General features: G+C 40.0%; 1 protein-coding gene across 1 annotated transcript; it reads left to right on the top strand.

Moving 5' to 3' along the window:
- LOC145434082 (GDP-fucose protein O-fucosyltransferase 4-like) lies at positions 1–6,637 on the top strand. Its single transcript, XM_080311371.1, has 11 exons — positions 1–241; positions 300–402; positions 894–1,060; positions 1,721–1,905; positions 3,493–3,595; positions 3,655–3,754; positions 3,822–3,974; positions 5,411–5,505; positions 5,650–5,766; positions 6,039–6,157; positions 6,216–6,637. The coding sequence occupies exons 1-11, from the start codon at positions 221–223 to the stop codon at positions 6,355–6,357; spliced, it is 1,305 nt and encodes a 434-aa protein (XP_080167497.1). The 5' UTR covers positions 1–220; the 3' UTR covers positions 6,358–6,637.
- The last annotated feature ends 6,227 nt before the right edge of the window (positions 6,638–12,864 follow it).

Genomic DNA, 12,864 nt, shown 5'->3' with positions numbered 1-12,864 from the left:
TATTTATTTCTCGAATAATCCGAGTAGGCCTACCCGCCTACGTCTACGTCTACAATGTTTTTCATGTAATTGTTGCTAGTTTGAAAAATATATTTCTATTCTTGTTATAGATCTACAGTATATTAGGAAATACGGCTGTTTATATGGTGATGTCATTATTTTCTTGATGAATTGTTACTACGGTATCTGATTTGCCGACCCTGTGATTGAAATTCGTGCAATGCGCCGTGGATCATTATGTGTGAGTATATGCTTGCTAATTCACCATCAGAATATAATGCTTCATTCAATTATTGCAGATTTGTCTTATTCTACGATATCTAGCAATATGCTCGAGTGATATTTCTAAATTGAAGAAGCCTCTCATTGTATGGTGGTATCATTCAATTTTTCCTCACATAGGTGAGTTTAAACTACCAATAGACATTGAATGTGTTGTGTGCTTTTGTGTTGTATATATTTTCAAGTCAGATTGATGCCTTGGCAGTTTTGATATCTAAATTAGATGTGATTTCATGTTATGTTGATATCGAATATACTACATCTCTCCCCTCATTCTAAAATACTTCACGTTGAATCAATGCGATCATCCCCTTTCTTTACTATATCATAATTTCAAATTTGTGACTGTGACTGTCAAATACTCAATTAATTAATTGATGAATTAATACACATGCCGCATGGGATCAGGAACCAAATATGTAATATAAAGGATACCCGTTACACGAAAGCTCAGTGCACACATCACACTATTGAAAGCAGTTGCATCATACCTAAAGTGCATCAAAGTGCTCAAATATTTTTACATTATAAGTTTAAGGAAGTCAAAAGACTCACAGCTATGCAATTATATGTTTTTTTCTATATATATACCGAGTAGCTATCTGTTCCAGAGGAGAAAGATAAAGAACTGTATGATGTATCTTGTGGGCGTGGGATAGAGTGCTATGCATCAAAAAGCAGGAGTTTGTTGAAGCAAGTTGACGTGGCAAGCATTATATTCTACGGAAGCGATTTTGAACCAGATGACTTGCCACTCCCCAAAAAGAAGCAGCATCTCGTAAGTTGTGAGATCACTTGTCAGCGTTAGCAAGTATGTTGCAATGTAGGTCTAATATTGTTGAATCACCGTTTATAAAAGTTACTTTTTACCGATCAAGCACGTAATAATCTGATAATGTACTAGTCTCCTTTCAAAATAGGTTTAGTAAAGAATAGCTAATGACATAGTTTTGATGACAAATTTCTTTAGACTATGTCGGTTTCAAAAATAAACTATTTACCAAAAAAAAATTCTGAAATTCAGCTCATTTCACCTATTTATCACCCGTCATCTCAAAGTAGTGGAATTGTGAATATACAAGAAGATTAGTAGCTGGCTCAGTCACCTCGCTTACAAGTATTATCCGAACTGTTTTGACTTAGACTACTTCCAACTTACATGCAAAGTTTTTTTTGTGTGTGTGATGTGCTAAAGTACTTTCACTTCTTATGCTAGTAATTAAAGAGAATCTCCTCCAATTTGAGTAACATCACTTTGCACTTTGACCACCTTTACTTACAAATATCACACCAATATGGTTGATGACAACTGTAAATGCAAATGTGGACGTCATGCCTACATCATATATGGAATGTCGCATATATACATCATACATGCAATTTCGGTAGGCCTAATGGGTGATCAGCAAAGCACTTACATATGTACGGTACCATTCAGTGGGCATTGCTCCATGAAGAATCTCCAAAAAATAGTTTCCTGCTCTGCCAGACCAAAATATTGGAACTATTCAATCTATCAGCTACTTTCAAGAGCACTTCCGACTACCCACTTACAACACAATACATACCGAGCATTGGACATCTATTAAACAGAAAGCCTCTGTCTTTCAAGGAGAAGAACAGGTGGGCGGAAAACATACATTGGTGTCTAACTGTGCCAAACATAATGTTTCCTCTGAAGCTAATATTTGAATATGATACTTTGTATTTATAGAATTCAATCATGATAATCATTATCCTGCTTCATTATAGTGTATGACTTCTCAAGTTAATTCGAACATTATGTGAGTTTGAATTCTCATTATAGCTGATGATATGATTAGCCACAACCAACCCAGTTGCTACCTGTTACTTAGATATGCTTCATAACAATCAGAGGTGATCAGTAACGAAGTACTTCTACTTTTTTGAAGTACTCAAGTAGTTTTCTGCTACTTGGGTACATAAGTAGATCCAATTTCCCACTACTTCTACTTCGTAATTTGTGATCTACTTACTAACTTTTCACTATTTTCAGTTTCTCAAGTAGAAGTAGTTTAATCTTCCAATCAGGAAGATAGGCTGAGGAATTTCGTGGCTGTTTTCGCGGAGTATCAACATTTAATTTTCATAAAAGTTGAGCAAAATCCAGAATTTTAGTCGCGCTTTGTATACAGTGGATTTGGAGTGACCAATATCATTTCACCAAAGTATCGGTGAATATAATTTAGGTAGCGGGTTGCATGAGAATGCATGGTGCCGTTCACACTGCATTGTCGCCCATATGAAATATTTCATCACAGTTTATATGGCCCATCATAACGTTTGAAACTGATGTTTTGCAATCTAGCATTTACTTATATCGTAATCTATCAGTCCATGGCGTGTCCTAATCTGGAAAAGTGGACTCTGACTTTTTTTAAATTTTATACCTGTTCTAGTATACCACCTTTGAAACTTTCTGGACCAAAGACATGCAATAAATTTTTTGCTTTTAGAAATAGTATTTATATTCATCTTTCAATTCCCAGTATCATTCTTTGAGTTGAAGTAAGCAAGTGTAGAAATGCCTTTAATTCCCGGAAATAAAGATGCACAATATGGCATTTTTACGATCCACCATATTTTTTATTAACGTTTACTAATCGTACACCGTATCCGATACAACTTCTCCGTATTGCTCTTCGGCCAAACTACGGGCCCTATAATATGGGGGGGGGGGGGCGTCATACCATGATATTTTCTAAAACGGGCTGGAGGATTAGTATTGCATATCCATATCAATAGTATCATTTTCATCCCATGATGCGGAGTGCGGACGTATGCTTATGCTATCAAAAATTGGATACCTCCTGGTATGAATCAAAATGACTGAAGCTCTGCACCTTTCGCATAGCTTAATTTGCAGCTTTTGACAATCCATGCGAACGAATTACGATCGTTTTCACAACTACTTACTTCCTTGAGTAGTTTTAAAGTCAGTCAATTTTACTTCTACTTCAAGTAGTTTTAGGTTGCTTATGGACGAAGTACTTCTACTCGTACGTGAGTAGATTTTTACATCGCTACTTCCACTTCTACTTGAGTAGCTTTCTTGACTACTTTGACCACTCTGTTCATAATTACAACTATGGTTGTGGGTTGATACCATTAACAGTCACACATTGAACTAATAGCAATAGGAGTCATCCTAGTTCAGGTTGCGTGCAAACTATGATCTTTTCGCAACAGGCACCGCAATGCAGGACTGGCCCCTGTCATCTACGTGCAATCCAACTGTGATACGCCTTCCGATCGAGATCGTTATGTTTCTGAATTGATGAAATATGTAAAGGTGGGCTAATATGCATTCTATTCAAAATCCACGATATTCATATTCCACATTCATGTCAGATTGATAGTTACGGGGACTGCCTGCGTAACAAAGATTTGGATTTTGACGGGCTTGATGGGATGAAGAATTTGCGCAGCGACGAATTTCTACACTTCGTCTGTAAGCAATCAGCATGCATTCAGTTTATCGGTTGAAATTTGCGTGCTTGTAGAAGCCATGATTGCAGCCAAGTACAAGTTTCACATTGCCTTCGAGAACGCTGTGTGCGACGACTACGTGACGGAGAAACTGTACAGAGCTTTGCATGTCGGATCTGTTCCGATCTATATGGGCGCTTCCAATGTGGATGAGTGGAGTCCAAAACGTTCGGTGATTAAAGGTACGTCGAATTCACTGATAATTATCTGCTGTTTTTGACAATTGGCTTACTGATATTAGACGGCGGGCTCGAGGGTTTTGCATCTGACATAGTTGAAAATTGAGATAATGCAAATTTGAGAAGTCTGGTCCTTGTAAATAGTGTATATTTATCAAATATACGAGTATTAAACGTAACTTAATGGTAAAAGAAGTCAACATGTCTGTGCGCCGTTGCGATACATATATTCTTAGAATTTAGATGGACAAAATCACAGATTTGACACATAGGATGGAAAATAGGAGCACTGGAGCAGTTTAGCATAATCCTGCTTGAGTGCAATTTGAAGAATATCTCACACTGTAACACACGTGGGGCAAAACCAGTGATTGCAGAAACTGAATATAAAAGATTTTTCAAGTACGGCACTATAGTGCATCGTTGAATAGCATGTATATAGGACACGGAGGACGTCGAAGTAGTCAGCGTTCCTACTCATTTAGAAGTAATGACATGTGGTTCTACTCAACAACAAGTATAGGAAGCAATTTCCGAGCCATGTGAAAACTATTTTAAGTGGGAGTAGTAGTCATTGAAAGGTCTGAAAGGCACGTAGTTATGAAAACTAGATTTGGTTGAGCGGTCGCTTACATTTGGAAGCAAATTGGAGGTGTCCATTTCTGAAATTGTAACATACATATTCAAAAATATATTAGTTACCTCGATACAGAGGCGATATCACACGTTTCTTAAGACAATTTCACTCATATAGGTGATGCGAACTTATTCCAACAATTTCTACTTTTCAAAATCTTAATTGTAGAAAATAAGTTTTGCCCAAAAGCTGTTAAATAGAAGTGAGGTAGTTCAATGCATAACCAACTAGTGCAAGTTAGCAAACCTACTTTGAGTACCCCTAAAAAGTACAACCACTGACCGAGCGAGATAGTGTAATGGTGATCGGCTTCTTGATCGCTAGGTCGTGGGTTCGATCCCCGGCCGGGTCAGAACAATAACTCGAAAACTGGTATCCGCGGCTATCCTGCTAGGCGCTCAGCAATCACGGATAGCATGGAGGAGAAAAAACGGGGGTGCAGACTAGATGACCTTGCTATAAAGGCCATATCGCATCTCCGTCGTCAAAGCATCTCGATGGTGCAGGCGAAAAAGAATACCATATCTCTCTCTCTCTCTCTGATACAGTATGTAATCCAGAGAAAATTATAAGTTGATCTCTGCAATATCGTGGGCTCCCAATACTGCCAGCACTAGAGAAAATGTCGTAGAGAGGGTCTTCGTGGTGCGGTGGCGTAACTCGCGATGAATTGGTCAATGGCCATACATACAGGCTAAGTGTGGCAAGTCTTTGTTGTTGTCATAATTTGTTACGACGACTTAGACTCCACAAACCGACCTCTCCCTGACCGACGGGGTGTATTGTATGTGCATACTTTTAGTGACAGACTTCCCATCGCCGGAAGCCCTTGGAAAGTTCATCGTGGAATTGGACGAAGACGAAACAAAATATTCCGCATATCTGGAGTATAAGAAGGTAACTAGTTGCTCCCATATAATCAGGCTAGAATGTGCATCACAGGTAGAATAGATGAGCAAGAGTGCGGCGGACGAATTTGCTTGTCCCGATACATCCACCCTCGCGTTAGCAATTTTCAGTTGCTTTTTTTCTCTTATCCAGGACAATCGAAGCTTACCGGATAAGATGAGAGAAGCAATAGCGCAGCGCAAATGGTCCACTCAAGACTTTTCTCTGCCGCATTTTGTAAACGGATTCGAGTGTTTTGCCTGTGAAAAGGTTGGCTGCTGTATTGTGACAATCTCACCTGACTACGCCTGATCGTGATAAAGAGCTATACGTGAAAGTTGGCTTATGTACCAACCGACTTATCTGAGTGTTATCATGATGTAATAGTATTTTGTCACTGATAACCTCTGTCGGATGCTCTACTTGTATATGTAGGCTATATACCGACTTTCCTACTGGGATGCTTCAATTCGTGAGCATTGAACGATAATTTCTTAACATGTGAACGTTGTGGAATATTTTCATATAGACATCTTTCACAGATGCATGGTCTTATCGATACGGATGGTGACCATCCGACTTCGACTCCTTCACCAGAAAACAGGTTTACTTGCCCTCCACCGAGACCTTCGATAGACGGCAGCGTTCTGGGAGACGATAAGTGACATGACCGTCTCCAAACGTATCCTATATTTCTACTAGCCTGTTGAAATTTCCAGGCTGAAAGCGTGGATCGCTGAATTTGAACAATCGGAATTGCTCGGCTCGGTGTTGGCGACGGTGATCGAGAATGGCGACAGTTCGGCCGCGGTGTGGGATTTGCTCGCCAAAGCCATGATGAATGCTCGTGATGAATTATAACGAAATAAAGTAGATTTTGTTCGCTGGCCTTACTTACCGACACTTGCCCCTCCATTTCATTGCATGCCCTTATTGTCCAGTTTCTACTTTGTTTTGTTATTTTTCATTCATTGTTTCATGACCGGTGCGTGCTTCGTATATAGGCCCTATAGCACAATGCGGGTGTTTGCATGATATGCTATTACAAGTCGTTTTGACTCCTTTCTATCTATTCATTATACCACAACTTTGTGATGTTTTAACTGATGAAGTTATTAATAAACTAATTATTTGTGAACGATCCAGTCGTCCAGCGAAATGAGTTGTAGAAGGAATCTCTGTGTCCGCTGTAGAATACGACTCAAATCTTTATTTCTGTCTCGGCGAGACCAAAATCTTCAGGACCAGTATAGTATTGTGAAATATAATGTTGACAAGTAATTCTCTACCGCCGGTACCTGTCCGTGGCAAGTGTCCTGCTGGTCCGCCGAGTATATTGGACTGTTACATCTCAATACTAAAATGCAATTGGACCCATTTCCATAGTAATTGAAGAAATGAAATAAATTTTTAATTGATTTTGAAATTTGAAGGGCATATTTTTCTGCAGGTTGTAATACAGTTCACGGCTTACTTTGGATTTGGATAACGTCACAAAGTGTTGTACGAAACTATTTGAAAGTAGTCTACAACTAGTTTAGAAAACAGTATGCGTCAAAGTTAAAAACACGTTTGAACAAAGTTCGTTAAATTTGGCAGTAGCGACATTTGGAAATTTGATAGAGGCTAGCAACTCGCATTTCTTCCGTACAATCAAACTCAAACTAGAGTTTTTATCGACACGTCGCCTTTCTAAGACTTCAATGGATCCACGTATAAGGTATAACATGTCTGCTATCGAAAGGCCGAACTAAATGAAGATTCCAATGTTAACTTTTCAGTTGCGTACTGCAGAGCCCTAGCTCTCTCTCTCTCTCCTGTGCGTTATGGAATATTACCACATCACGTGACTTCTATTCGCCCTTGGCTTATATACCAACTTGGTATAAAACCAAGGCGCCAGGGCTCTGCAATACTAGGGTTATTACCATACGTCTTCCTTTTTCAGGTTTTTGAAAATGTCCTCCGATGACGCCTAAATGTCCTCCTTTTTGCAATTCGTCCTCCTTTACAGCTTTTAGAGGTTTGTTTTTTTCGGTATTGATGGTGCTTGTCGACTACTATGGTCATTTACACCAGGCCGATATTCTTCTTATTTTCCGTAACGGTCGACTTATAGCACGGCCTACCTCTAGGCTTTTTGTAAGACACCGCTGACGCTTCACAGCTGTAACAAAATGGATTCTTGGGCGATTGGACATTTCTATTGCTATGGCACAGTAATCATTATACTCAATTTGTTATTGCTCTGTTCAAATAGTCGAAGCTAAATCTAACGCTGATTTAATTTGACTTGGTAATGACATGATCAATAGCCTATAGTTATCTGGAGTATACCCGAGACCCGGATTAGGCTGCATGTACTTCTCCGATGCTCTGATATCAGATAAATCTTTGTAAAATTTTAAAAGTCTCCCTATAATTGCGTCACGTCAAATGTCCGCTATAGCTGCGAAATTATAAGCCAACAGCTCTTACGATGTCCTGATGCATCTGTACTCTCGCATGGTGTCTACAGTAACTAATTATTTTTGACAAACTATGCCAAGTGCAGCAACAATTTTATTCAGCTATCTAAAAATCTTATTTTTTCGTGCCAGGCGTGAATTCACAATAGTAAATCACATTTTTACGATGCGTGTGGAATGTCAGTTTGCAAGGTCCTGTCAAATAAGGCGTACTTAGAAATACATTGAAGTCCCCTGTGCTGCGGCCCGTGGCACCATCAAAAAGTAGGAAATTGGCACGCGAGCACATTTGAGTTTAAGACCTCTGCTTTAGGGTAAGCTGACAATTTAATTAGTGAATGGCTGGAATCCATGAAATAAAGTTATTTTTGAACAGCCCTAATGGCAGTGTTGGGATCAAGTCACTACCTTCGAGTCACGAGTCATTTCGAGTCATTGCACATTTTGACTCGAGTCAAGTCAAGTCAATCGATTTTCGAAGGTGACTCGAGTCAAGTCAAGTCACTTGATTTTTAGAGGTGACTCGAGTCAAGTCGAGTCAAGTCAAGTCACGAGTCAAGTCACATTTCAAGTCAAGTTGCCTTTTTGAAGTATGAGGTATGCTACGTCATGGCATTTTGCTAGCTGTCTGATGAAATACAGATTACAAATACAGAGTTACATATAGGCTACATCCAAGAAGGCGCTGTATCGCTCACATATGATTAGAACTGCTAAACTACGTATGTATTATTGCATAGCCTCAGTTTATAGTCACCAGCCAAAATAGACCATATGAATCGAATTGATTAGATGCAATACATTACCCATTTACAAATTGATATGATACAATTTGAGCCTGTGCCAACGGTTGAGGACGCTATAAACTATATTCGAATTCAATTTCAATAACACAAGAAGTTTGGTTAAGGTAAGAACGGAGAACAGAAATACACATTTTGCTATAAAATTACTTTACTATACTTGTCAGCTACGACAACGTAAGCTGTAAGCTTCGATCACTTCGCTTGCGGTCAATATATTTGTGAGTGAACAATGGAGGCTCAGTAAAACGCACGATCATTGAATGATTGGTCAATGGTCACTCTCACGGGTTAGGCCTACTCCAGCGTTTCGCGAACAATCCGAATAAATGCAAGATACAGTGATTTTTATCGAAACCGATTATACTTGATGACTTGAAATTGACTCGTGAATTTTGCTTCGAGTCACGAGTCAATCCACATTTCTGATGCGCCGAGTCAAGTCAAGTCATTTTAGCAAAGTGACTCAAGTCAAGTCATACGAAAAAGTTGACTCGAGTCTGACTCGAGTCAAGTCATGACTCGAGTCATCCCAACACTGCCTAATGGTCATGGGCGACGACTTTTATTTTTTTACGAGGCGGCGAAGTCTTGTGACGTCATCATTGTTTCAGTTCGATGCCGTAATCGTCGCACTGAAACACACTTCACCACATGCCGCAAGCCTTAAACCCCTCACGGGACGTTTTAATACTTGTTCTGCACTTATTAATATCAAGCCATTCAGTCGAGTTATTAATAGGAATCTTAAAACGGTACGATCATTCGAAAGTGTAACTGCGCTACCAGTCCGTCCGACGGAATGCATCGAACAAGAATCAGAATTTACGTTAATGAGAATTCGGAGTTGCATGAATATTTTTCACGCGCAATGCGCAGTGTAACGAAATACACTACGCACTGGCCTGGCAAGTTCGCAAGTAACACACGACAACTATCGAATATGATGTTTGAAGCAGGCAATAATGATGATTACAAACGCGAAATCGCGTCTCTTCCGGTTTCTGTCTGCGCGTTGATTAGATCGCATCGCGGCAATTGTTTGCAGATTAAACAGCGATTTTGGCGGCATCGGTGCATTTCCCGATTTACGTCCTATCCATATTTAATGTAACGACTATATGGGATAGAACAGGGTTGGCCAACCTTTTTGCTATTCACCGCCGCACTTCGATTACTCAAGCAGCCTACGGCCGCATTCCTGGGCAGTGGGCAATTGGGCATAGTCGTAATACACAGATTCATCGGCAGAATATATGGAAATGGTGTTTTCAAGAATTTAGGGAAGCTATAAATGATGATGCATCGTCTTTGTGCGGGCCAATTGTTATCAGTCAAATCGTTGCTTGCTGTTATTTTTTGACCTCGTATCAGGAATTTCGATATAGCGGGAAGATACTGGAATCTCCCTAACGCATTAGAAACTATATTAAAATCGGAAAATAAAGTATCATTTTCAGCAACGCGAAGAAAATTTCAAGATTAATTAAAATCTCCCAGAAATTCGGGAGTCCATTCGTAAATTGAATTTGCATGTCGCCGGCCGCCAACACACCTAATTGAATTACGTGTTGACTAGGCTTACCATATTTTGGAAATCTAAAAAGAGGACACTTTTTCAGAAATTTGCAATTTGCAAAACCGGTTAAGTTCTCACAATTTGTGATCGGTTGACTAAAAAAAAGGTCATCTTTTCTCTCAGAGCTCAAAATACCGTATTTCTCTCCACATTGCCAGGTGGATGATTAAAAAAAAAGGTCATCTTTTCGCTCAGAGCTAAAATCACCGTTTTTCACTCCGAAATACCCGCCGGATCTTCACTTCTGTGCTCATTTGCGGCATATCACTCGCAATTTGCTCTAAATCTGAGCTAAATTTTCAAAAAAGAGGACAAAATCTCAAAAAGAGGACAAAAGGGCGTCCTCCGAGGACACTTTCAAAAAAGTCAAAAAAGAGGACAAATCCTCTTAAAAGAGGACGTATGGTAAGCCTAGTGTTGACGGTCACACGGAGGTCCTTCTACGGCCGCAGGTTGGCAAACCCTGGGCTATAGAATTATTCAACTTCCGGGCGCATGCCTCGATCTTATCAATAGAAATCCACTGTCCACCAAATGCCCAATAGTTTAAAATTCGATATTGTTGTTCTCGATACGAGTACGTCCAGCAACCCAGTTTACCGGAATATAGAAGGTTCACTGTTCAAACGAATCGCATAACTTCATAATTTGAGCCACCCAGAATCTCGTGATGCATCAATATTTGGCAACGGCATGGCCTACTGCATGTTAGTAACAATGAAAAATAACATTGTGCAACAATTACGGAGTAGAATATATAAGCCAGGGGTGGGCAAACTTTTGAGCTCGCGGGCCGCATTCAACATCTGAATGCATTCGCGGGCCGCACTATATAGAATTGGGATTATAAACGAAAACGCAATATTGGCATTCATTTATATAGTGAGGCCATGGAGATATGCTTATTTAAAACAATCCAAACATTGCTTTGATGATATCGTACACGCGTCAGAAACAGTGGCGAGATTTAATAGGCTGATCGACCTCAATAATTAACCAATTTGTCAAAACTGTAGAGATAAAAGTCGGTTGTCCCGATTCTTAGAACAGGATTGAAATTTAAATATGTATGCAGCGATCTGTTCGTTGATTTACTAATTCCACTTCTGGTTCAGTTCCAGGACAAACAATGCTGACAACAGCATAACCATGTATGCTTTAAACACGCTTCTACTATGTGTAAATAAAATATAAATACCCTAATTCTGCGCATACAGAGAACGAGTCTACCGTTTTTTATTGGATCCCTGTAATGATTAAAAGTGGAGTGGCCAATCTGAAATCATACTCGTGATACGAATTATGTCAATCTCGTTTAGGATTTCTGTGATGTTTAGCAGGTAGGACCTTTCAAACTGCGTGGGCCTTGAGATCGGGCTGTCGCCCCAGAAATTAAACATAAAAAATGATGTAGGAAGTATTTATCTTAGAACAGTACGCGTGGTTCTCACAATTTTTAAGACACGCCCTTCCCGTCCTTATGATGGTAAACGATTTCGCGTCCACCTTACCGTCATATCACAAAACTCAACCAGGATGCTAGCAAGCCTAACGAGTATAGTTTGAAGGCATGGAAGGTTGCGGCTGTGGATGAGAGAATATTAAATATGAAATTCAGACTAAATACAAAGCAGTAACAATGAATGGAATGTAAATCGCGCAGAACGCGAAAATTTTTTTCAGATGGGTTCAGCATCGCGCCCCCTTTCAGATGCTTTCACGCCTCCAAGGGGGTGCGCCACCCAGTTTTGAGAACCACTGCCTTAGAATTATCATGGTGAAATATACTCGGAAAAAGTTTAATCAAGTCCCTGCATTAATTCGATTTTTAGTAAGCATTTTATCAATATTTTTTAATAAGTTTCTTTAGACTCTCGCGGGCCGCACAGAACGGTGTGGAGGGCCGCATGCGACCCGTGGGCCGTAGTTTGCCCACCCCTGGTATAAGCAGACATCAAGAAATATAGATGATGGCAAATGAGAAAGTGTGTATTCTAATCAGTATCGCCACGAATGGCTTTTGAGTCTGACACCACATTGAGTAGCTTTCGTCGCGACAATTATTTTCTCATTATATCGGTGTTTAATATGTATTGGTGCATTTCCTGATTAATGTCACTGGCAAAGCCATGTTAGTAGGGTTACCATATTTTAGCGGAGCAAATTCCGGACACTCCATGGTACCACAAGCGGATTTTAAGATGAGGTATGACTATAGATCAGTGGTTCTTAACCTTGCCTCCAGCGCCCCCCAGGGGGCGCTGGCGATTTTGAAAGGGGGCGGAAACGCTCAGGGGGCGATATGGGGGGCGCTGGGCTCAGGGGGGCGGTATGGGGGGCGCTGGAGAAAAATGGCTTCGCAGTAGATGATGTGGTGGTAGGACATATCCTTAATGAGTATTCAGAGAAAATGAACACCGAAAACTTCGTTATATATAGCCTACAAAAGACATATAGGTTTAATTGTCCATGGGCGCCTAAATGACTGGCACCGAATATTCCTGTGTTGGCAATCTGA

Source organism: Botryllus schlosseri, chromosome 2, assembly GCF_051294905.1.
Source record: "Botryllus schlosseri isolate E-star chromosome 2, Bs_hap1, whole genome shotgun sequence".
Taxonomy (NCBI): Eukaryota; Metazoa; Chordata; class Ascidiacea; order Stolidobranchia; family Styelidae; genus Botryllus; species Botryllus schlosseri.
Note: the sequence above shows the minus strand (reverse complement) of the source record. Positions and strands in the feature narration are given on the sequence as shown.

Excerpts from the sequence above, each read along its gene's own strand:
- LOC145434082 (XM_080311371.1), top strand. The coding sequence starts at position 221 with ATGCGCCGTGGATCATTATGT. Across the intron at positions 403-893 it reads TTCAATTTTTCCTCACATAG|AGGAGAAAGATAAAGAACTG; the intron begins GTGAGTTTAAAC and ends TATCTGTTCCAG. Across the intron at positions 3,596-3,654 it reads AATTGATGAAATATGTAAAG|ATTGATAGTTACGGGGACTG; the intron begins GTGGGCTAATAT and ends CATTCATGTCAG.